This window comes from Macrotis lagotis, chromosome 2 (genome assembly GCF_037893015.1).
Source record: "Macrotis lagotis isolate mMagLag1 chromosome 2, bilby.v1.9.chrom.fasta, whole genome shotgun sequence".
Taxonomy (NCBI): Eukaryota; Metazoa; Chordata; class Mammalia; order Peramelemorphia; family Peramelidae; genus Macrotis; species Macrotis lagotis.
Genome location: NC_133659.1, coordinates 15,087,226 through 15,113,420, shown reverse-complemented (window position 1 = coordinate 15,113,420; position 26,195 = coordinate 15,087,226). Strand labels below are relative to the sequence as shown.

Below are 26,195 nucleotides of genomic sequence, written 5' to 3'. Positions count from 1 at the left end.
ACAACTTTCATGAACATTTCTTAATTCTTTCCTCATTACCTTTTCTTCATTATCATGAAATCCTCAAAGCTGCTTTTTAGAATTTAATTTTCAAGACTCTAATTCTGCCTGAATTCCTTTCCCTCCATATTTCTGGTGTTCCTAGGAAAAAGCAAGATGATTTCCACTCCAAGCATTATGAAATGTTTAATCAATAAAGCTCCTATCTAAAAAAATCTGGATTAAACATCTTACAAAGAGGGTCATAAGACATGCTGAAGTGTCTCCAGGTATTCTAATAACAGTCCTGAAGGGTGAAATTTGCTCTTTCCAATGAAGCCCACTGGTCAATGGACATTCTGAACAGCAAGGTCACTAATGTAACCATTGTACTGCACAAAAAAGAATGAACTCTAAAGTGCTGCTCTCTTCAGTTCAGATCATTTTGTTCCTATCTCCCAAAGAAGAGCTTTGGGGCAGAAAAGACCTGCTGGTAATTTCTGGCTGGACTCTTCATCTCCCAAATCCTACCCTGACTCAAGAAACAGATGCAGAATTACAGTCACAGCTGCATGCTGAACCCGACAAGTTGGATAATGGGCCACTAAACTGCTAATTAAACTGCTAATGATTTTTTGACTGCCATTGCAGTATTTTGCCACCTTTGTTTAAATAAAAGAAAAGTATCTCAGAGATTTTAAAAATTTCAAGTTTCTGTTTTGCTAAATACCAGAGAGATACCTAAAGAGGAATTATACATAAACACATTTCTCTAAAATGACATTGCCATATGGGAAAGAGGGGAAGCTCATTTACTGACCAGGCTTTTGTCTTAATTTACTTTCTCTCTCATCTTTTTATCTCTATGAATGTCCCAGTATTAGGGTTTGAAGCAACACCTACTGTTGATATGAGAACATAATAAACTGACATATGTCTTGACACGTTGGCCCTGAGAATGTACTGACTAGATTTACCAAAAGGGATTGCAACAGTACAATTCTATTTTTACTATGACAATGGGAATGAAATTTGTTAGTGTTGCTATTGTCCTGCTTAATCAAACTGGATTAGCTGACAGAGGTAATTATAAATTTGACATAAAAATGTTCATGTGAATGTTTTGCATTTGTACCATAATCTATACAACATGGACAAAACATATTCTCATAACTCCATAATTATTTATGCCACTCCCACAATTAATACAATAATTTCTAATACACTGTTTCATAAAGGTTTGTAGTTCACATGTGTCCCTTGAGTAAATAGTAGCTGTTAAGAAGACTGATTGATAATTTTTTCATTTATATAAAATTAGCATTATAAAAAAGTAACAACCAGAATGAGATAAGGACATTGTAAAAATAACAGCTCATTTAAATAAATTATTTCCCTTGCTTAGGAATTAGACTTTTAAATAAATAAATGGAATTTTAAAAAAGGTCTAAACACATAATTTCCCTACATATAATTAAAACATCCAAATAGATACTTACATTTTCTTGTAATAAGATATCCAACTTCAGGGATCTTTTAACACTGTAAAAAAAATATTTAGAGAGCTTAAATTTTACAATTCTTAAGTAAACACATTTTCAAAAGAATATGCACCCAAGCAAAGTTTTAGTTCTGTTCAAATTTGCAACTCAATTTCATGTATTTTACAAAAATAGAAGATAATATACATTAGGAAAAACAACATTCAAGAGTTTCTTGTACTCTGGTTTGTGTTTTAATGATATATGAAAAATCAGAAATTACATTATCTTCATAAATATCTATTTTAAAAAACCTGTATAGATATATGACATACCATGTTTATCACACAAATATTAATATTACATCACTAAATGCACCCAATTTCAAACCAGCCTCTACTTTGTCACATTCTTAGAAAATGATCTCCAACAAACCTAACTCTTCACAAGAATCCACAATCACTTACATACCTTTAGTGTGGATATTGAAAGTAACTTATCATTAGTAGAAATTAAGATAGAGCAAGTATTAAAAATACTGGGAGAGTCAAGGTGAACAAAAGTTGTTCATCCCATCCTTTGAGCTCTTACCATGATTCAGTGCTCCCAAACTATGGCTTAACTGGGGAACAGATGCACCATTTCTTTAAAAGTCCCCAACCCATAAGAAACTATGTTTTTTTGTCTTCTTTACTAAACTGATTCAGGCATATACCCAGCTTTCCATGTACAAAGTCTGTTCTGCTGAACTGGATGCCCAGCTGTTCATGGAAATTCTCAGAAAGAAAAAACAGAATATTTATAAGACTTTATTTCGTGCAGCTGTCTTCTAAAGAGCAGGCATCAAAATTTTATTGAAGGCAGACTAAATACTCCAAGGAGAAAAAGGTCAACATAAATTAGGTCGAGTTTTCCCAATGACAAATGTGGCTTTAAGGACCTTCTTGGTCCTTGCAAAATAGAAACTAAACTAGTTGCATGAAAATAAAAGCAAAAAACAAGTCAGAGACATTGTAAAAGTTTATAGAACAGTGTTTAAGGAGAAATTTCCATTTCAAACCAAAAAAAAAAAAAAAACCACTGAAATGCATCCTTATCAATTGACTGTCTTATCTAGTGGTTTGATGACAACCACCAGAAAGGGATACAAAACAAAGGGGTTTGGACCAAAACAAATTCCTTAATAATCAATAGAGATATCAAAATTCAAGGTCTTATCAAACTACAGTACAAAATGGTATCCTAGCCTAAGAAATTATATTTTATGAAGCACTGAAAGTCATTTAAAATTGAACCTAAAAAAAAGATCTTTCAGAAATCAATTTAAAATCAAATGACTATATACTCTCACCCAAGCATGGAGAAAAGAGTGATATGAATAGCTCAAAATGAAAATGATCAAAGAAAACAACTATTTACATTTGGTTTGAAATAAATTACTACTCTGCATTGTATGTAGATGTTCTTATATTGTTCTAAGTATGATGTTCTAAAAATTCTTAACTCTTAAAAACATCTTCAATTAAATTCAACTAATCATAGTTCTCTGATGCCTGCTATAAGCAAGACTTTGCTAAGCCAAGAGGCTATTAAGTGGAAATAAGGTACAGATGAAACTAATACTATATTAAGTGGAAATAAGGTACAGATGAAATTAATACTATAATAACAGAATAGTGGAATATTATCACTGCAAAGAAGAGTTCCAGAATCTACGATGAAGAGATCTCAATGGTCTGGGAATATTTTATGATGAAGGGCCCTTAAGGAAAAGATGAATTTTAATAGGCTGAGATGGGACAATGGCACAGAAAGTATAGGACAAGGCTGAAGGAAGCTGGTCACATTCTGGAGGAACTAGGAGGAAGGCGTTTTGGTTTCCTTCACATTTACTAATGATGCAGTTTGATGTTCAGGTGATGACTTACTATTTGAATAGTGAAAGAATTACAAGGTTATTGCATTCGGGCTTTAGCCTTAGAGGATAAAGCATCTAACGGGGGAAAGCAGAGCTTATATAGGGGTACAGGGGATAACCTATGTGTTAGGAAAGGGAAAAGAGTCAACACAGGCATAGTGGAAAGGATTAGGTCAAGATGTTCGAGGATAACAAAGATGTATTTCTGGGGAACAGAGAGACAGCTGTTTGTTATTGGGATAGACGTTGTTGGGCTCCAGCCTCTTCCTCCTTGTCCTTGCAGGATCTTTCTCAGTGACTGCTGTATCTAGTTGGTAGGACACTCAGATAAATAGTTAGCAATTCAAGGCAATTAGGGATGATACAACAATGTTTCTCCAACATACTGCTTCCAGGAATGGTATAACACAGTTTGTAGTCTACCCTTTGCACAAGGCATTCTTAAAGCATAATATTTAACAGTTTGTCATACAAAGGCATGGAACGTAACTATCTGCTTTCTGCCCAGCACCTCCACAGCATCACTAAGACTGGAATGTAGGGGAGGGGAGATAGAGAGAAGGTTCAAACAACATCATAGTCCTCAAATGACCTTACAGTCAGCAGTCCGTGGGGCACACTGCAACAGAGATCATTTTTCAGATACAGCTCAATTCATAATGTACACCGCAGTCTCTCACAAGCTGAAATAATAAGATTCTACAAGGTATTTGTTACAGGAGGTCGAAGAAATCCCTTGAATCAGAAAAGGTCAAACGAGGGGAAAAGAGCTTCAAAATGGACCTTTTGAAGCTTAAATATGAGCTTGTTAGTCAAAGGGAAGGGCTCTAGGAGGACAAGCTTACAGGAGAAGTACAAAGACACAAGGCTTGCCCTGACATATTGGGTAATAATGAGAAATAATGCTGGACTGGTTAAGTGGGATAAGATAATGGAATTTCTTTGAATTCGGGCAGATTAAAAAGTTCGGATTTGACTATGAATACAAGAGGATTACTTTAAGAATGGATGTCTTATAAATAAAACCAAAGCAACCAAGATTAAAAGGAATGCAGTAAGTTGGAAAAGAGTTTTTACAATAATGTTTCTGACAAAGGACTCATTTCATAGAGAACAGAGTCAAATTTATAAGAATACAAGTCACTCTCCAATTGATAAATGGTCAAAGGATAAGAAAAGGCAAATTCCCAGATGAAGAAATTAAAGCTTTCTGAAGTCATATGAAAAAATGTTATAATTATTGATTAGAGAAATGTAAATTAAAACAACTTTGAGGTACCACCTCATACCTTATCAGATTGGCCAATATTACTAAAAAGGAAAATGATCAGTGTTGGAGGGTATATGGGGAAACCGGGACACTAATGCATTGCTGGGGGTAACTGATCTGAACCTTTCTGGAGAGCAATCTGAAATTATGCCCAATGCAATAAAACCATGCATACCCTTTGATCCTGCAATACCACTATTGGGTCTGTATCCCAAAGGGATCATAAGGGGAAAAGACATGTTCACAAATATTTATAGCAGCTCTTTTTGTGGTGGCAAAGAACTGAAAATTGAGGGGATGTTCATCAATTCAGGAACAGCTGAACAAGCTGTGGTAAATGAATGTGATGGGGCACCATTGTTCTCTAAGAAATCATGATGGATGGGACTTCAGAAAAGCCTAGAAAGACTTTCATGAATTAATACAGAGTGAAGGAGAACCAGAAAAACATTATACACCCTAACAACCACATTGGGTGTGGATCAACCATGATGGACATAATCATTTTAGCAGTACAAAGATCAAAGACAATACTAAAAGACTTATGATGGAAAATATCATCCAGAGAAGGAATTGTGAAGTTTAAATGCAGACCAAAGCTTACTATCTTCAATTTTTAAAAGTTGTCATATGTATTATGCCATTTTTTCTAATATTTTTTCTTGTTTGGATTTGATTTTCTTCTTTCACAACAAGATTGATATGGATCTATGTTTAGCATATTTACACATATGCAGCCTATAACTAGATTGCTTTCTCTTGGGGAAGAGAGGAGGGGGAAGGAAAAGGAAAAAATGTAAAACTCAAAACCTTGCAAAAAATAATTGTTGAAAACTACTTTTTCATGTAGTTAGAAAAATAATTTTAAAAATTGGATGCCTTGAGGTCTTAATATCAAAAGTTTTGCCCTTACACAGTGCCTGGTCTGTAAAAAGTGTTTAATATGTGTTAACTGATTTCTTTTATCAATACTAATTCTCTTACTATTATATTCTGTTATATTTTGTTTAAAAAAATCTGATTCATTAGATCACAAATCTAATGTGACATTTGATTGCATACTGGTGAATGATATCAATAATGATAAATTTCAATTAATTATCTCCAAACATAAAATTAATGGTGGTCTGGCTTGAGTTCTACTTCATGCTTTCTGAACATTTTCCAAGCTACTCCATATGAAGGTAAGAATGCCACACAGGAGCTTAGGAAAAAGTAGGTGAATTGAGGCTAACGAGGGTAGAAGCCTGAACTAGTGGCCTAAACATGTCAAAAGTACAAGCTCTGTCATGGGATTTCTAAAAACAGGGATTGAACATAGAACAGAATAACAGGGTGATGGGTGGCAAGAAGAAGAAATGCAATCACGAGGATACAACTTTGGGAGCCTTGATGTCAGGCCAAATTCTTCCCTGAAGGGTGGGCAAATCACATAATCTCACTAAGCTTCATAGAGTTGATAATAACACTGGCCTGTAAAGTACTATGAAATCTCTGAATGGAAGATAAAAATATCACTTAGTATCTCTATGCTTCCATTTATTCACCACTATAATGGAGATGATAATATTGCCAGTCACCAACTGCACAGGGATGTTTAGAGGATTACTGAGTGTGCTCGTGAGATGATTAGGAATCCTCTGATGAAAGGCAATGACCAAATTCATATCTCATGGGACTCTTTGTACGTAAATCGAGACATTCAAAATGATTTATTTTCCATCCTCTGCTGGGGAATGAGCAGAGAAGGAAGGAGGGGCTCTGTCAACCCTTCTGCATTCTTCTTCTTATCCTCCTTTATACCCCTGTGACATGAGCTGGGTGCTGGGCAAGCAAAGGAAAGCCCAGAATGGAAATACAGATACCTCTCTTCAGCCCATGTAAAGAGGTGACAGGTCTCTCATCCAGTATGGCTTCTCCTTTTCAGCTCATGATGGCAAACCCAGCCATTAATTCAAGATGTTTACTGTGTTGCTGATGAGTTTCAATGTGTCCAAAATTTACCAGAGAAGCACAATTTTAGGAAGATAAAGTCTGGATGTCCACATGTTTAGGAATATGCCTCCTGAGGCATAGGAGATTTAAGTGAAATACTCAAGGGACAGAAAAAAATAACTATTATAAAACTATTTTAGTATTAAAGTACACTCCCAGTTGTAAACATTAAAAAATTCCCAATTGGCATCATGACAATACTCATTCATTCACATCCTTTTCTATTTTTTCCCCCTCTTCTAGTCATTCCCCATTTCCATCCAAAGAAAAAGTGGTGAGAAGGAATGTGATTCAAACTGTTCATCTGTAACTGAAGTGATCTGCTCCCCACTTCACTGCACCTCCTCTCTCCCTGCCCCAAGACCACATTTCTTATACTTGCTTCTTGCTTTTAATCCTCCATATTCTCTCCCTGAACTCTACCCCCTCTTATATCTTTGTCCCCATTGGCTAACCTGACTATATTCCTGTTAAGTTTAAAGCCTTCCTCTACCAAATGCTGTGTGAGTACATACATTTGTATGTGCATTCAGGCACTTGAATCCTTTTAATTCCCCTGTGGTTAAGATGAGAGCAAACCATTCACTTGATGCCTGTTGCCCTCATCCCCTTATTTTCACTCTTACATTCTGTTCTTTTGTGATTGATATTTAAAACATTTTTTCCACTTACATGCTATGAAAGTTTTTCAACATTCATCCACTTGCATATTTATAAGTTACACATTTTCCTACCACTCTCCTTTCCTCAGCAGCGAACAGTTTGGTAAAATTTGTACAAGTATATTTGTGTTTAACATGTTTATATATTAGCCATTTTTTGTATGAGCAATTAGGATGAAGAGAAAACAAAACCATGGGATAGGAAGGAAAAAGCATTCTCCTTGTCTCATGTACTTTAATTAAATAGTAAACTCTGGGGTAGCTAGGTGGCATAGTGGATAGAGCACCAGCCAAAGAGTCAGGAGGACCTAAATTCAAATCCAGCCCCAGACACTTAATAATTACCTAGTTCTGTGACCTTGTGCAAGTCACTTAACCCCATTGCCTTACCAAAAAAAAAACCCCTAAAAGTAAGCTTTTTTCCTAATATATTTCTTTTCTTTCCCATTTTCTTCTCTTAAGACCATCAAAGCAGAACAAATCCACCCTCAGTTCATCTGTCATTTCTTTCTGTAACTTTTGTAGTCATTAGATTCTTCTTCTCCTACTTTACCTTTTGAGATTCTCAACACATTTTTTTTGCACTTCAAAGTATCTACTAAGCTCTGGTATTTTCATCAGAAATGCTTGAAAGCCCCTTATTCCACTAAAGGTCCATTTATTTCCCTGTAGAATGATTTTACACACACACACACACACACACACACACACACACACACACAGAGTGAAGAACCAGAAAAACAAAAACATTAAGATTTTATTTTTGGAGTACTGCATTTCCAAATTATGTCTCCTTCAAAATTCCATGTTGCTAAGTCTTGTGTGAAACTGATTGTGGCTCCTTAGTTCAAGATTTCTGGCTATAAACTATAGGTTTGGCTATGCTATTCTTGAGTATTTTCAAGCTGTGGTTTCTTTCAGGAAGTGTTTGGTAGATTTTTTACTTTGATCTCTAAGGAACTTAAATATTTCTTGAAACATGGCTTTTTGGGAGAGATTTTCTCTTCTGGGCTTGTTTTCCATATCATGTTTTGAAAGTAGATACCTAGGGGTGGCACAGTGGATAAAGCACTGGCCCTGGAGTCAGGAGTACCTGTGTTCAAATCCGTCTCAGACACTTGATAATTACCTAGCTGTGTAGCCTTGGGCAAGCCACTTAACCCCATTTGCCTTGCAAAAACCTAACAAAAAAAAAAAAAAAAAGTAGATACCTGATATTTTCTTTAGTTTTTTGAATATCTGAATTTTGTTCCAACATTTCTTATTGTGTCATTAAGTAACTGAGTTTTGTTTGAGCTACTCTGACATCCAGGAAAAGGGTTTCCACTTTTTCTTCTAAGCTATTTATTCTGTTTTCAATTTTCTCCTTCATAGAACTCAATAATTTTTTATTCTTTTTAACATTTATTCCAGGTGATCTTATAGACCTTGCTTCCAAATTTGTTTGATTTCCCTCTGAGGCCCTGTTTGAAGTTGTGATTTTTTTTTTCTGGGGTTTCCTCTTATGTGATTTTTTGATACATTTTTCTTCATAAAATATTTAGCACTTTATTTTATCTATTTTACTTCTCACTTTTGTTCCTAAGCTAGGACTCTGTGCCAAATTAAGTCTCTGAATCATTCCACATACAGTTGAATGGGTTGATCCTGACCTCACTTTCCTGGACTCCTATAACAGCTGGCCTCCAAATCCCTTGTGCTTCTGAACCCAGAGAACTGCAAAGTTTCCATGTCTCAATACAGCTTTGCAGCTGAATGTCTTTCATCAGGGTGATGTTGTGTCTTCCATCCCTGCTGGGGCTATCCTCATTCAGTTTTGTCATTTTTGTCTCTTGCCCTCCTCAGGGCTCTGCTAGAAATTTCTGTTCTAATTGGGTTTCCCTAACTAGATGATATGCCCATTTTTTTTGTGTCCATGATCAGCTTATGCTAACAAAGTTTTAAACACATGATAAGATTCCAGAATACAGTCCAAATCAGATTTGGGAATTTTTAGCAAAAATTTATTTGCTAAATATGTAACAATATCTAACAAAATGAATAAATCTATAATTAAATATGGATAATGCTAATATGTGGTTTTCTAAGTCAATACACACCCACAGGGATCCTCTCATGTACAGCTTAACGTCCCCCTCTAATATCTCACTAAGTTTGACACCACTAAATTGACTACAATAAGATTCTCAAATTCAATATTCCCAAAACAGACTTTATCTTTACTCCAAAATCCACCAATAACTATTGAGGGTGCTACACCATATTTCCAGTCACACAGGTTTGTAATATCCATTTCATCTTACACCATCTGACAGTCAAATGCCAGATCTCATTGCTTCCATCTTCACAATGCTTCCCATTGGTCTTCTCCCCTCCACTCACACAGCCACCATTCTAGATTGGGGCTTTAACCTTTCATCTAAACTATTACAGTAGCCTCCTTTTTAGTGTCCCTGTCCCAAGCACTCTTCTTTCTCATCCAATCATCACCAAAATCTCATTTGGAGATGGTAGGTAGAGGGACTCCCTCCCCACCCAAATTCTCTTTGCCCTTCCCCCTCTGGCTACTTACAGCCTTTCAAATCAGGACAGAAAGAATGACATCTTACTGACTGCACTGAGATGGGACTCATCAATTCCAAACCTTTTGGTGAAAGAGAAGACTGACCATACACCAATGTGTCCTCCAGACTCTCACCACCCTGGGATCTAACAACTAATAAAGTTGTGGATGTGGCCATACATCCTGAAAGTTAAACTTTCTTTCGTAGAAGTCCCTTAAAATCAAAGATCTTCTTGATTTTTCTATAGGTATCCTCATTGCTAAGCACTGTTCTTGGCTCATTCTAAGTGCTTAATTAATGGTTTTTTGGTCCATCCATCCATCTCCAAAATACCAAAATAATTTTCCTAAAGCACAAAGCAGATCAGGCCAATGCTGTTTCATAAACTCTGTTGAGCTCGCCCTGATCCCCTTGGCTGCTAATGCTCTTATGGTCAAAATTACTTTTTTATTTCTCTTTGAAAATCTGCATATACTCCTGCATCTATGTTATCCTCCTGCTAAAAATAACCTCCTTGAGGATAGGAACTAATCTATTTTGGTCTTGTATCTCTAGCACTTAGCATCATATCTTACACATACTAAATGCTTAATAAATAAGTTCTTTGAATCTTCTAGGTAAGTATACACTTTAAAATCCCATCTCTGATATATCATTCTAGGAAGTTTAGTTATGAGTTTCAAAAGGATCTCATAAGGTAGCTCCTCTTCAAAGGCAGATCTTTGGTCTACAAGTATAACAAGTAAAATGTACTTTTCTTATGGCCTGCTTGAGTGGGGGTAAGCTGCAAAGAAATGAGAACTGGCCTAAAGAGGAAATCAGCTCTCTTTCCTCACTTGGTCTCCTAGAAGAGACTAGAAGACCAGTCAGCAAGTAGTTTCTAATGGGAACTCCTTTCAGGTACATATTGGAAAAGATGGTCACCCAGGTCCCTTCCAACTAAAATTCCATAATTCTGGGACTCTACTAGAGAAACAAGGCAAATTTTTTTTTTCAAACACATACCTAAGCAAGCTTACTAGATCACTGAATATCAAAATCTTCTATTATTTTGGCTAAGTGAAAACTGCCACATTATTGGTAGAACACTTCACAACTCAATTTCTACCATCATTCCCAGGACATATGGAGTCCTTCAGATAAAATCCAATGGCAATTCCTAACTCCCTTTCCAGAAATTCTATCAGGCACCTCCATGTCTTAGCCCATCCATGGATGTTTCCTGGACAATGTTTAACCATTATTTTTCAGTCTGGACAACTTCCAAGTCTCTAAACTACTGATGAGAATAAATGACTGAGGTTTGGAGGTTTTTGTTGTTCAGTCTTTTTTTTTTTCCACTTGCCTGACTCTTCATGAGTCCCTTTGGAGGTTTCATGGCAAAGATCCTAGAGTGTTTTGACATTTCTCTCTTCAACTCATCTGCCTTCTTCAGGCAAACAGAGATAAGTAACTTGCCCAGGGCCACACAGCTTGTAATGTGTCTGAAATCAGATTTGAACTCAGAAAGATGAGTCTTCCTGACTCTGGGCCAGTCTTGGCTATGTTCATGCTATGCACTCTGGTGCTCCCTCTAGGTCCAGTCAGAGCATCTGATCCTTAAGAGCAGCTTCTCTTACCCCAGGAGGTGTTTGAGAGATAGCTATTCCTTCATCTGTGATACAGAAGGGTTGGACTTTGAATTCCCTTGTCAGAAGGAGTGTATCTCTTCCTATCTATGATCTACTCTCCCCTCATTATCCTTGATCAATAAGACTAACCGTTTCCAAGAGTATGACACAGAAAAAAGGCATCATCCTAGGGCAGCTCACAGCTGGCCTGGCACCCCAAGCCCTAGGGAAGAGGGACTTCTGGGGTGAAGAGGGTACCCCGAAGCCAAGTGGAGTATGGAGTAAAGAGCAAGCTACTGAATCTGCCACCCTAACCTGGAAAATGGGACTAAGACTAAACTGGAAAATAGAACTAAGAAACAAACAAAAAAAAATAGTGCAAAGAAATGAACAAAAGTATGGGGGTGACATGCTGTGGTTTAAAGTAACAGCTTAGATAATGAGAATGCCATGGTTTAACCCAATATGACCTAAGTCCTAAGAACATGGCCAAAAGAGAAACATAAAATGCAGAGTTTACTGTACAAAGCCATCCCAAGAATGTCCAAAAATTCCCAGAAGGACAGGAGGCAGTATCTTTACTTAATCAACTCAGTCCAACTCTAAAGATATACAGCCTTCTTTGTCTCTAGATCATGTTTGATCACATTTTACAAGATGTGAGACTTCTCCCCTAACCAAGAAAACTGCAATAGAACAGAAGCAGGCATAAATCGGATTATAACAACCCATAATTCACCTGTATTATCCGTTCACTATCAGAAGTGAAACCCACAAAAATTATGCCTCACCATTTTTTAAATTGGCCAGCTCTCATAAGGATGTTTATCTTATGTGAAGAGAAGAATAAAGTGGGAAGAAAAGCCTCAGATTTGAATGATCTAGAAGGCAAAGCAACAGAAAGAGCACAGCCAAGCTCTCCCCAACAGCTACTCCACAGAGATTTAGAAACCCCCCAGCCAGAATCCTCATCAGGAGATCAAGTCCTGGTTAGTACAGGGAGACAGACAGCACCAGGGCAAGAAGGGGTCCCAGACTTGGCGTAGGGGCCGAACCTTGTGAGGGAGGTAGGAAGGGCTGCCTCATGGCAACTCACCACTAATGCTGGCTCACATGGACTGTTTGGACAGAAGAGGGGATCTGTGACTGGATTGGCAGACCAGTGCAAGGAGAAACTGCACAGATTCTATATTGAAGGAGCCATTATGAAGACCAGAATTTTCAAGACACAAATACAAAAGAAAATGACTCCAAAACATAGAAATAAAGTCTCAAAGAAAAAAACACTGATTCAGTAACAAGTTCAATTAGAATTCCTGAAAAAGATGAAGCAAGAATTAAAAAAATAAAAAGAGCATTAAAAAAATTTTTATAAATGAAATAAATGAACTAGAAAAAATAACAGAAAATGAAATAAGGGAACTGAAAGAAAATTGCAAAAGAAATGAAAATTATGGAGCTAGAAAGAGAATTAACAGCTTGGCATAAAACCTTCCCCAAACAACAAACTCTTTGAAAAGTATCACGGACCTTAGGGCGGCTAGGTGGCTCAGTGGATAGAGCACCAGTCCTGGAGTCAGGAAGACCTGAGTTCAAATCCAGCCTCAGACACTTAACAATTACCTAGCTGTGTGGCCTTGGGCAAGCCACTTAACCCCATTTGCCTTGCAAAAAACTAAAAAAAAAATAAAGTATCATGGACCAAACAGAAGTCAATAAACTTCATGAAATGAAAAGTAATAATAAAATAAAGTCAAAAGACTGAGAAAAAAATAAAAGAAAGTGCAAGGGATCTCATATCTAAAATAACTGACCTGGAACTGAGTCAGAAAGTCCTGAATTCAAATTTGACCTTAGATACTTCTTCACCATGTGACCCTGGACAAGTCACTTAACCCTGTTTTTATCAGTTTCTTCATTATTCAATAAACTAGAGGGAGAGAAATGTCAAATTATTCCAAAGTCATTGCCAAGAAAACCCCAAATGGGATCGCAAAAAATTGGACACAATTAAAAAACAACTAAATAATAACAACGCACTGAATCAAGGCCTAGCACTTTATCTGCTTTGACACCAAGCTGCCAAAGATCAAAGTGAAAGACCCCACCAGTCATCTTCTGAAAGAAAGTTCAAATGAAAACTCCCATGAACATGATGGTCAAATCCACAGCTTCCTAGTCAAAGAACAAATACAGAAAGCAACTAGAAAATAAAATTCAAGGACTAGGGAACAATGATCTGCATCACACAAGATTTAGCAGTCACTACTATATGAACACAAAAGAGCATAAAATACAATTTTTCAGAAGGCAAAAGGTATATGTGCAAAACTAAGAATAACTTACTCAAAACTGAATATAATCCCATGGAAATTTTTTAAAAAATTAAACCCTTAATGAAATAAAAGATCAGAGCTACAAGGAAAATTTTAAATGCAAACTCAAGAGATGAGAAACAAAAAAAGGTAATTATAAAAGAAGAATCAAGAGACTAAAAAGAAATGCTATGCATTGATTTGTTATCTATCTAGCAGTTAGACATCAATTGATAAACTCTAGTCATATCGTTCCCTCTGTAACAGTCTCCTCTTAAATAATTCTATACTGGCATTACTATTTTTGACTGGTCCTACAGTTCAACTCTATGTATTCTATCTCTTAGTTAATAGTTGTGGCTTCAATTTGTTGTGCTGAATTCCAACTCTATTATCTTTGTATACTCTTCAAAGCCCAAGTCAAATGGCATTGCTTTGTGGAATTCTCTTCTTTTTGCATTCATCAACCTGAAAAGGTCGACGAATGCGAAGTAAAACAACTCATTTTAAATATTGTTTTACTTAGTGACCTTGGGTAATTCAATTCATCAAATATTTAGTGCCTTCTAAATGCAGCAATAAATAGGGAGCCCTGGATCTGGAGTTAGGAAGACTAAAGTTCAAATCTCACCTCAGACAGTTAGTTGTGTGATCTTATAGACATTTACCTCTGTCTGCCTCAGTATTCCTATCTCTAAGAGGGAGATAATGATTGCATCTGCCTCCTAGGGTTATGAGGATTAAATGAGAGTATTTGTCAAGTGCTCTGCAAGCCTTAAAGCACTAAATAAATGTTAGTGATGATGATAATGTTAACAAAAGGCTCTATATTAGGCACTATAGATATAAAACCAAAAATCAAACAGACTTCTATTTGTTGTGGCAAAGTGGAAAATGAGGGGATGCTCATCAACTGGGGAAAAAACTGAACAAACTGTGCTATTTGTATGAGATGAAAGACTATTGTTCTATAAGAAATCATAAGGGATGGAATTTCAGAAAAGCCTGGAAAGACTTGCATGAATTGGTGCTGAGTGAAATGAGCAGAACCAGAACATTATACACCTTAACCATAACATAGAGTGATGATCAGCCTTGATGGACTTGTTCATTCCATCAGTGCAACAATTAGGGACAATTTTAGGGAGAATGCCATCTGTATCTAGAGAAGAAACTGGAATTTAAATGAAGACCAAAGATTATGATCTTCAATTTTTAAAAGTTGTCTTATTACATAATTTTACTAAGACTAATGTTTTCTTTCTTCCCTTTGGATCTGTTTCTTCTCTCAATCAATGTATTAAATTTTGATCTATGCAGATCATGGATGCAAATGTAAAGACTAAATCAGATTGAAGGGGGAAGAAAGGGAGGAAAAAAAATTGCAAAATTCAAAACTTTGCAAAAAAAATGATTGGAAGCAGGAGGGATGGGCATTCAGGGAAGACTGGGGGGATTTGCATGAACTGAGGCTGAGTGAGATGAGCAGAACCAGAAAAACACTGTGCACCCTGACAGCAACACGGGGCGATGATCAACTTTGATGAACTGGTTCATTCCATCAATGCAACCATCGGGGACAACTTGGGGCTGTCTGCACTGGAGCATCCCGTCTGTATCCAGAGAACAACGGTGGAGTTTGAACAAAGACCAAAGACTAGTACCTTTAATTTAGGGGAAAAAACCTGCTATCTTATTGTCTGATGTTGCTGTCTCTTCTGCTTTATGTTTCTTCCTTAAGGATATGATTTCTCTCTCTCACATTCAAGTGAGATCAGTGTATAGCATGGAAACCATGGAAAGACTAACAGGCTGCCTTCTGGGGGGGGATGTAGGATTAGGGGAAGAATTGTAAAACTCAAATAAAATGTTTAAGCAAAAAAAAGAAATTAACATTGTATGTAATTAAAAACAAACACAATGTTTATATCATTTTTTAGAAAATGGGGGCTTTGCCCTCAAGGAAGCTCCTTTCCATTGGTGAAGAGGGGCATGGGGCAGGTGGCCAACAGCCACGGCAGGCTGCGGACGGCGCGGGGCCTCGGTACAGGCACCTGGCCGGCTGCAAGGCAGAGGCTGCTGAGGCCGCGCTGGCACCGCGGGGCTGGCACCGCGGGGCTGCCCGGGCGCCCAGGTGGCGCTGCCAGGGCATCGGGGCTGGGCGGACGGCGGGAAGGGGCATGAGGAGGTCAGGCAGGGTCGTGGGGCGGGCCCAGGGGATCCCCGCAGGCTGCCCGTCAGCGGGCCGCCCCACACCCGGCGAGGGAGGCGGGCAGGGCAGGGGCGGGCGGAGAGGGCGGCAGCGCCGCGCATGCGCACCGCGCCAAGGCCGCCCCCGGGCTGGCACCGTGACCCCGGGGCAGGGGCGGCAGGGGAGGCGTGGGCGCCCCCGCCCCGCCGCTCCTCGGAAGCAGGACTCGGGGCTCCCGGGCCTCAGTTTCGACATCTGTAGAAAGGGATGCGATGGCGGGGGGGGGGGGGGGGGGGTGCTAAAGTCACATGGGAGTGGTGGGCCCGGCCCAGCCTGCCCCGCGCCGCCGCGCCCCGCCCCCACCCCGGGGTACGTACCGCATCTCGTCCTCCGGAACCGGAACCGGAACCGGAACCGCCGCCGGCGCCTCCGCGGCGCTCCCGCTCCGCCCCACGTCGGGGCACGGCACCTCCGCCGGGGCCAGGCGCGCGCACGCGCACTCAGCTCCCCACGCCGCCGACGCTTATGACGCCTGCGCGAGCTCCCTCTCGGCCCGCCCCCTCGCCGCTTCCGACTTCCGGTGGCGCTCGTTGCCGGGCAACGAGAGGAGAGCGGAGGCCCCGGGGGACGCCCGGGGGCGGGGGAGCGCGAAGCCGCGAGGCGGGGGGCAGTCGGGCGGCGCCTTGTCCTCGGTCCGGACCCAGAGCTAGGTAGGAGGCCGCGGCCCCCCGCGGAGGCGCACCCCAGAAGGAGCTCGCCCCCCTCCCTGACTGGCCCCCGCGCTGGGGCCGGGGGCCCGGGCTGTGGCGAGGCGGGGGGGCGCAGCCCCTCGGGGGGGCCGGCGCGGGCGGGCGGGCCCTGGGCGGGTTCTTGGTCGGCGGGGCTCAGGCTGCCCCCCGCCCCGGGGGCCCTTCTGAACCTGGGGCGACGGGCGGGGACCCCCGGCCACGAGGGGTGGAAGCTTCCGGAGGGCCGAACCGGGCCCCCGAGCCAGCGAGCCCCGAAGGGCCGCCCCGCGGCACGGCCGGCCGGCTGACCGTGCCCGAGCGCGGCCCGAGCTGTCTGGCGCCTCCCCGACGGCCTTCACCAGGGAGGGCGGGGAGGGGGAGCCCCGGCCCCGGCCCCCGCCCCCCGGCCCCCGGCCCCCGGCCCCCGGCCCCGCCCCGGCCCCCGGCCCCCGGCCCCGGCCCCGGCCCCCGGCCCCCGGCCCCGCCCCGGCCCCCGGCCCCCGGCCCCGGCCCCGGCCCCCGCCCCCGGCCCCGGCCCCCGGCCCCCGGCCCCCGGCCCCCCCCGGCCCCGGCCCCGCCCCCGGCCCCGCCCCCCGGCCCCCCGCCCCGGCCCCCCGCCCCGGCCCCGGCCCCGGCCCCCGCGTAGCCGTGTCTGCGGCACCTCCCGGGGCGCGAAGCCTCGGCGCCCCGTGCTGTGGCCAGTGTGTTAGTGCCGCGTTAGCGGCCGGGGAGCGGGGTGGGGAGAGTTTCCGAAAAGCCCAGCCCCCCCCCCCCCACTTACCGGCGAACACGCCGCCGGGGCCGTTCCCATACAACTGCTATCCTGGGGGGGGGGGGGGGGAATACTTTGTTACATAAAGTTTTCACTAAAAAGCAAACACGTCAGCTACAAGATAACGTACTGTCCAGTTGATTTTTTAACCTTGCCCCCCCATCCTTTTTATACATTTGAAATCTGCGTATATGACCCATATTCCACTGTGTTCATCTATGCCAGACCTTTCCACATTGGCCATTCTTTATGGCAGGCTTCTTCCGTTCATCCACATTTATTAAATACCAAGTGTTGCACCGCGCTAGCCCTCGGGGCCTGTCCCCCCAGGGCAGCTGAGTTTGGAAGGTGACAAGAAGACGGGGAGCTGGTACCCTGAGAGAAGGTTTAGTAATGTAGGAAGCAGTGGTTTGAAAGCAGAGGCGAAGGAGGACTGCGTTCCAGCAAGGGGGACCAGCGTGGCAGGTGTAAGGGAAGGTGACTGGATGTGGAGCCTTTTCTGGGAGAACAGAGTGGTCAGTTTGATAGGACCTTCTTTTTTTTAATGTAATAAATTTATTTTTCCTCCTACAAACAAAAATAGTTTTCAACCATCATGTTTTGTAAAGCTTTTGGGGATTCACATTTTTCTCCCTCCCTTCCCTCCCCTCCCCTTGACAGCAAACAGTCTGATATTACATATTAACTATATATTCTCCCATATAGAAACTATATACTCTCTCATATAGAACCTATATACTAACTACATATTAACTCTATTGGCTGAACCTTTTATGTGAAGAGGGATATCAGAGCCCGAGCCAAGTGCTGAGGATAGAAATACAAGCCAGCAGAGCTTTGGGAAGGGAGCCTATCAACTGTACCTCTCCACTGTGCCACCTCCTCCCCCCCCCCCAGACCCTTATCATTTCATACCTGGACGATTACGAATGCTGCTGGGGGGTGGATCTGCCTAGCTCAAGTCTTCCCTCCCCCCATCTCTAATCCATTCTCAATTTAGGCACTACAGTGATTTTTATGAGGCATAGGTCCAGCCATGTCATCCCCTACTCATTGGACTCATTGTTCAAGGACATCAGGTGAAGATAATTCACAAAGTTCCCAATAAACTCAGGATAGTATCTCTGCCTGAGTGCCCTGCCCTCCCTTCTCTGATCTGAGGATTTGTCTTCAAGTCCCAGCTCACCTCTCCCCACTCTTCCTAATTGCAGGGCCTTCCTGCAGGTGATTATTTCATACTTCCCGTGTTAGCCAGGTGAGCTACTCAAGGGACAACAGGCTTAGGTTTTTGCCTCTTTGTCTCCCATCCCTGAACCCCATGTCTGGCCAGGGGAGATGAGTGTTTAATCAACTTAAAAGGCCTTGAATCCCTGGATCTTGGCAAGATAAGGCTTTGGAAGCTCAGATATTAGAGTTTGGAGTCAAAAAGGCTCAGGGCCACCAAGGTTTTAGGTGGGGGAGGTACAAGGAGTTACCTGAGTAGTGGGGGGGGGGTGAGTTCTCAAGAAGTCCATAGTTGTTGATCTAGGAAATGAATGACCTAGCTCTGGATTCTAGCAGCTGACCTGAGGATTTAACTGGAGGGCCAGGACCTAGAGAGAGGTAATCAGGTGAGAGGGAAGGTTTATCTGGTCTTAACCTGACAGTGTAGGGAAGGAGACTCCATGTGGAGGGAAACAGTCAAGATTCCAGGATAATACAGAGCTTATCAACCTGGGACCTTAGAAGAAGGGGGATGGGGTCCTTTTGACAGAAATTGGGAAGTGTGCAGCAGGAATCTGCAAACTTTCTACAAAGGGCCAGATAGTAGATATTGTGGACTTCATAGGCCAAGAGACAATATTGAGACCATTAGAATGTCATTTAAATAATAGTATAGAAAAATAATTTCTACAAATTTCTATTGACAAAATTAAAAATACAATAGTACATATAATTTTTTTATTACAGGCATACTAATGAGACGAATGGGATTCTTTGGGGAATAATATTGTTAGTATTTCCTATCACAAAAACCGATTGCAAATGTTCATCTATTAATTTTGATTGGTAATGAAATTTTACATATTTCATCTTTGGAAACATCTTTTCACATTGATATATTAGTCCATGAACATGTTGTTTTAATTGAGCCAAAAAGACTAATAATCATAAACAAATGTATTTTCTTTGGACATATTTCTTCAACTATTGCAATCAAACACAATTTAATTTAGGAGCAATAAACATCTCTCCTCCATTAACAAATGAACTATTTAGAATGTTACTTTGGTTTCAGCTTCATTTCTATTTTTTTGTTTTTATCAAATTCTACTGTGATAAGAATCTGTTTTAAAATTTCTGATTGTTCTGTTGTCTGCTTTCCTTTGAGATCTAGGAATTTTGGGATGAATGCTTTTATCTGGTAATGTCTATGTCTATTATATTATTTTAGCCCTCCAGTACTGTTACTGCGTAATGAATATAATGCTATCTAATTCAGTAATAAAACAAATCCATACTCCACTGAGCCTTTAAAAAAGAGACTTATGCCTTTGAATACTTCATGTATCTTAAAAAAATATTACATCTATGTTATAATCTTGACAATGTTTGCTCAAGGACATAATTTAGGATCTAGCATTCTTAATGAAATTACCTATTTTCAGTTTCCGTTGAAAATATATCTTTAAAAACAAAACTGGGGCAGCTGGGTGGCATAGTAGATAGAGCACTGGTCCTGGAGTCAAGAGGACCTGAGTTCAAATGTGGCCTCAGACACTTGATAATTACCTAACTGTGTGACCTTGGGCAAGACACTTAACCCCATTGGCTTGCAAAAAAAAAACCTCAAATCACTAGCTTTTCATTTGTTTCTATGTTAAATTGATAGTGTTCTGTCTTAAAATTTAACAATAAAATTTGGGCAAAGTATGAAGATTTTTGTATCACTCTAAGGTACTCTTTTGGGTAAACATTTTAATGTATTACATTTTGAATATATTCCTTTTGAACCATGTAGCAATGAACAATAATCCAGAGAAATGCCAAAACTATACAAATGAATCAAGGTCCTTTAGTAATTCACCATTCCTAAATATGGAGACTTTGCTCAGTACTTTGTTTTTCCTAAAAGAATTTCTCTGTTACTTCCTGCAATCTGATTATTACACAGTTGAGGAGCTCTGTATTAGAGGAGGTTTATTTTAGTTCCTACCATTCCTGATGCACATAATGGTTTTCTTTGTGACTGTGTTGGCATCAATATGAAAATTTATATGCATTTAAATATACATAGATAAGTTGAATATATTACTTTGAGATTTTTCTTTCCTCTGACTTGAGAAACAAGGTGCATCTTCTCTTTAGATTATTAAGGAATTCAACCATGATAATTTTTGCTTTTTTTTTTATAGAATGGCCAGCAGTCCAGGAGGTCATGCATCTCTCTCCAGTCAGAAATCTCCATTTTGGGAATATTCTCGAACAAAGAAATTACAAGTCACTGAAGAGGAACTATTTTATATGAATTGTAGAGCTGCCTATCTAACTGTTTTTAAAAGCAGTTTAGAAAGTATTATGTCAAGAGATCAACTTTGCATAGGTAAATATCTTTTAATTTTCAACATATGTGTTTATTTTAACTTAGAAATTGAGATAAACAAAAAGATGAGATTCAGTTATTTCAATCCTAAATTGTTTTCATTTTTAACAAAATTGGCTAATAAAATGATACACATTTTACATGGCCATATGCTTCAAAATAAAACTCCAAAATTATAAAATAAAAAAATCTAGCAAATACCATGTTGTAAAAATGTTAAGTTTTTGTTTTGTTTTGATTTTATTTTAAACTTTAATTAGATATTATTTATAATGATGTAATTAGGAGCTTTTACATTCTGCATTACAACATTTACATTGACTAATAGTAAGGAATGAATGAAGAATTGATTAGCTCTTATTTTAGGACACAGCAGCACTGGACCCCAGAGGAGAATCCTGCAAGCCCAAATAAGAGAATGGGCTCCAGGGAAGTGAATTTGGTCTGGGAAGTCCCCCGGTTAGTGATTTGATGTATAAGGCAACCAGACGACTGGCAATTGTGCTGTTAGTTTGGTTGCTGTGTCCAGAGAAAGGAGGAAAGATAGATTGTGCCTCTTAGCAGGTGGATCATAGCATAGCTTAGGCTGTTCAGCTAGGTGGAAAGTGAAGGTGAAGAATAGTCTGTGGTGTGAGGTCAGCTTGGTATGGGGCTCACTCAGTCACCAGTTAAGATGTCTGAGATGACTGAATTAATTTTCTAGGTTTTAAGAACATGGATTCTGGAGTTCAGTATAGAAAGTGATGATCCAGGTGGGAAGAAGCAGGGCAGCAGGTACATGTCAATATGACTTAGGTAGGTGAGTGGGTAGGAAATTTGTTCAGTGTCTGGAACCAGCAGACTTAGTGGACAAGGCAAATTTGCAATGACAGTGACAGTCAAAGTGACTGAGACCTAGGATGGGAAGGATGGAGTAACTCAGTAAGGATTCAAAGAGGGGCAAAGAGAGCAGAATGAAAAGGCTAAAAGGAAAGAGGAAAGAAGGATAATATATTATTGTTACTGTTGCTCCTTTCCCTCCTCATATATCACATGTCCCCTGAGCTCTGGGCCCCATCTGAGTTAAAAAGAAACAAGTGTATGGTGATCAGTAAGGCTGGGCCCATAGTAGATCAGGCTTCCCAAGGTGGTCTGGGGACTGAGGCCAGAGATGAAGACACAGGAACCCTGCTGATTTTAGACTTCCATTTGTGGAGCCTTGTTGAATGACAGTTCCTGTTCTTCAGTGCCCACCGTGTGTGTGTGTGTGTGTGTGTGTGTGTGTGTGTGTGTGTGATTGTGTGTGATTGTTGGGTTCTGGGGGATGGGAGAGGGAGAAAGAGGAAAAAAAATCGTCGACCCAGCCCACTGAGGTTCAGTGTGGGATCATGCCAGGGAATCATATGGAAAAGAACCTCGAGGGTCTGGGCCAGGGCCTTTCCCCTTGATCCCTCTCTTCTTGGTCAGAAGATGGTCTGAGGGCTGGTGTGTGAAGAGCTGTGTAGTTACTGCCAAGGAGGGAAGCATCAAGAGGTGCTCTGGGCAGGGGAACCCACTTCCATCTTGGTGCCCAAAAGGGCCAGAGCCAAGCAGGAAGCTGCCGTGATTTGCAACAGGCATCAGAGAGCTGGAGGATCAATGAAAGGGCAGCCTGGGGCAAGTCCTTGTTATTATTAATAATAATACTAAGAAGAATTCGTATTGATGTTGCTCTTGAAGGTGTACAAAGTGCTTCCTCCTGAATTCTCCCACCCATCTTGGGAGGAAGGTGTTGTTATTAGCCCCATTTTACAGAAGTAACTTGCCTAGGGTCACACAGCTGGGAAGTATCTGACCCAGGAATTGCACCCAGTCTTCTTGACTCCAGGCCCAGTGCTCTAAACACAGTGTCACTGAGCTCTCTCCTGATTGATCTCTCTGCCCAGGTCCATCTTCCACTTAATTGCCAAAACAATTTTCTTTAAATGTGAGTTTTGACTATGCCATGCTTGCTTCTTCACTCGGGGCTCATGGATGGGTTGTCCATGAATGTAGTATACTAAATCTACTGGTAACTACATTGCAATAGAATTGATTTTCTTTGCAATCCTATGGATTTCCCTAATGCATTTAAAAATAGGATTCTGACTAGGAGTCCCTAGGCTTCCCTGGACTGATTGCCAAAGGGGTCCAGGTCACAGAAGAAGATGAAGCAGCCTTGGCCTAGGCTCTCAAGCTCTTGGGATTCTTACTGGTCCTCAGTGGATTAGCTCCCTGTCAGCTCAATGACATTGTGAGGAACATACCAACCAGGACACCTCCACCAGAGTCCTCCAGCCCCTCAGGACTCCTTCAGTTCTGCTGTCTACAGGAGCAGCCAGAGAGACCTCACCAGCAAACACCATCCCTCCCCTGACCCACCAGTCTGGTTATCTGCCAGAACAAGTCAGAGCAGACTGTAAACCTGACAGCCTCTCTGGGGGCCCAGCCTCGTCTTCAGATGACCACTAGCCATCTCTCACGTGAGTGGGTCGAGAATTCTACCAGTGGCTGAAGCTGTACTCACCTTACAGTTATTGCTATCTTCCCCTTTCTCGAATCCTCGGGTGCCTCTATGGCTCTGTGGGTCTTTCGTCGGTCACCAGCAGCGGGTCGGCCGTCACATCTGCCTGTTCATCTGGCCCAGACTCGTCAGGGTCTCTGAGCACTAATTCACCGTCTCCTTACCTGGGACCCCTCCTCTTTCTGGCTTCTTTTTGTTCTTCCCTTTTCTCCCCAGAGCAAAGGAGACAAAGTCAAATATGAGTCCAGCAGCCAGGGCTTCTCTTCTGTCGGTCCTCTTTGTCTCCTGCCCTGGCTCAGAGCCTCCTCTTCTCCGTGGGTCAATAGCTTTCCGTGCCAGTCCCAGCTCCTCCGGACTAGCTTATATTCCTGGGCCATCCTTTGTACTTCTCCTTGGGCTTTCACCCTTGATGCTTTCTCCCAGATCTGAGGCCACTGCTGTGTCTTCAGATAACTCCCTTTTTTACTTTCAGAACCGTCTCTCTTTGTGTCTCCAGAATTGTATTCATGAGAGTTCTCATCCCTCCCAGACTCACTTCAAAAGTGTTTCAGTGGTGGGCCACCCATCTCCGTCTGAACCCTTTGAGCTCTGCCCTCCCAACATCCAGGGTGCATGTCAGACTGCACGGTAGTCATTAGCATCTTACCCAAGTTCAGCTCGGGGAAGGGAAGGAGGGACAGCAGGCAGTCTCGCTGGTCATTTTGTTTTCATCTGCTCTCAACTCCCAGGTGCCTCTTCTAGAGGAAGCATCTAGAATCTTCTTGTTATCCTAGCCACTGTCAGTCTATTCATTTCCTTTAGGCGAATTGAACCAAGGATCATTCTTCATTGGTTCTTGCACTATCAGTTGGAAGGCCTCTGCTGGGTCTCTCCCCTTTTCTACTGAGGAAGCAAGAAGAAATAGGTCTAATGAAGCCCCTGATAAGGCACAGACACTTAGGTGTCCCTGATGGTTGACTTTCTTGTCGGTTGAGTCCTAGCAGTTTTCATTTTCTTCCATTTAAAAAGGAATCCTGATTCCTACCTCTCTCCTGATGAATAGTTGGGTTAAATATAGTGGGGGTGGGAGGACTTGCCTTGGCACTCATCCACCACCTGACCCCGATGGGCTTCTGAGAAAAACAGGACCCTCATCCCTTTCTCAGTGTAAGTATTTGAAGGAACATATGTTTAAGGGCACTGTTTTCTAGACCAGTTTTTACCTAGACTTTAGAAAGCTGGCTGCCATGAAAGATGGAATGTGGTTATAGCCCATTCCCAGTTTTAGTGCTGCCTCCGCTCACACAGTACAACCTCTTCCTTACCCTTGGTGAGAATGAAATCCAGAATGGAATTTCCCTTTATTGGTTCTGTCTTTTGAATTCAGATCCTTTCTAGCGGTGTGACCCTGGGTAAGTCCCTTCACCTCTGTTTACATCAGCTTTAGGGTTCCTAATAGTATCCAGCAAGATAAAAGATATAAAGTGCTTTGCAAATCTTAAGGCACCATGTAGAGGCCAGCTGTTAATGTCCTGGAATGTTTCCAGTGACCACTTTCTTCTTTGCTTTGTGGCAGATTAGGGATCTATTTGCTGTACTTCCTCTCCTGCCGCTGCTTCTCCTTCTGTCTCTCCCAAAATGTGTTCACTGAGTCTCCCTCCCGATTTCTGAATTTCCTTTTACTTAGAGTGCTATTCTTCTACCCCTTTCACCAATCCTGTTCCTTTTAAAACCTTTTCAAGCCAAATTCTGGTCTAGACTCCAAATTCTGGGAGCCTCACAAAAATGAGGCTTTGTGATAGCCATGAGGTCAAGGTTACTATTATTTCTTGTTGCCTGACTGTGGTGTTTGTATAAAGGTAATCAAGGACCTGGACTGTAGTCCTAGCTTCTTTCAGACTTTTTTCCCTATGGAACTTCTGGATGCTGTCACCATTCTGCTTCGCACATTATAGCTCTTCTCTATGATATGTAGTTTGTTGAATATGAAAAAACAGATTTCCTTCTTCTCCATTCTTTTTTACTTTAAAAATTCCCTGTTGATTAAATTCATCACGCATTCCCCTCTGGACTTTAATCTCTTGTCCAGACTGTTTAGTCTTTGGCAACCGTTTTTAACTTCCTTTGGAAGCTAATTTCAGTGACCAGAAATTGGTTGTAGTTATTTACAAGCCTTGGGAAATTTTAAGATAATAGACCTTTCTATCAGATCAACAAAAAAGATGCCTCAGATGACAGTCCAGCCAAAGGATTCACCAACAAATACTGCTAGTCTCTTCTTCCAGGATGGTTCTCAGAAAAAGTGAATACAAAAGAGATAGAAAGTAATTTCTGGAGGGACATGGGAATTGGGGGCAAATAGAGTCGGCTTTCTCTAGGAAGTAGCATATGATTTGAAATTCAAGGAAAACCCAGGACTCTAGAAAACAGATAGAGAATTAATAAATATTACTACGGACCAGTTACTTTCATTTTGAATTTTTAAATATGGAAGCTTTAACAACTGTTCAAAAAGTTGAATGACCTAAGGTAAAGGGTGGATGAGCAATCTCTTAGAACATAGATCCCCCCACTAGAATTCTAAGTTAATCTTTTAGAAAAGGTAATCACTGTACAAAAGATACTTT

General features: G+C 41.3%; 2 protein-coding genes across 2 annotated transcripts in view; one reads left to right on the top strand and one right to left on the bottom strand.

Annotated features, from left to right (window-relative positions):
• The window catches only part of ITGB3BP (integrin subunit beta 3 binding protein), a 54,851-nt gene extending 38,365 nt beyond the window's left edge, over positions 1–16,486 (bottom strand). Inside the window, exons 1-2 of the mRNA XM_074221266.1 lie at positions 16,363–16,486; positions 1,479–1,521 (exon numbers count right to left, since the gene is read on the bottom strand). Coding sequence (XP_074077367.1) covers positions 1,479–1,521; positions 16,363–16,367 — 48 coding nt within the window. The 5' untranslated portion in view covers positions 16,368–16,486. The remainder of the gene's footprint in view (positions 1–1,478; positions 1,522–16,362) is intronic.
• A 54-nt stretch (positions 16,487–16,540) lies between these two features.
• EFCAB7 (EF-hand calcium binding domain 7) overlaps positions 16,541–26,195 on the top strand; it is a 59,552-nt gene continuing 49,897 nt past the window's right edge. The window contains exons 1-2 of the mRNA XM_074221257.1: positions 16,541–16,695; positions 20,881–21,068. Coding sequence (XP_074077358.1) covers positions 20,882–21,068 — 187 coding nt within the window. The 5' untranslated portion in view covers positions 16,541–16,695; position 20,881. The remainder of the gene's footprint in view (positions 16,696–20,880; positions 21,069–26,195) is intronic.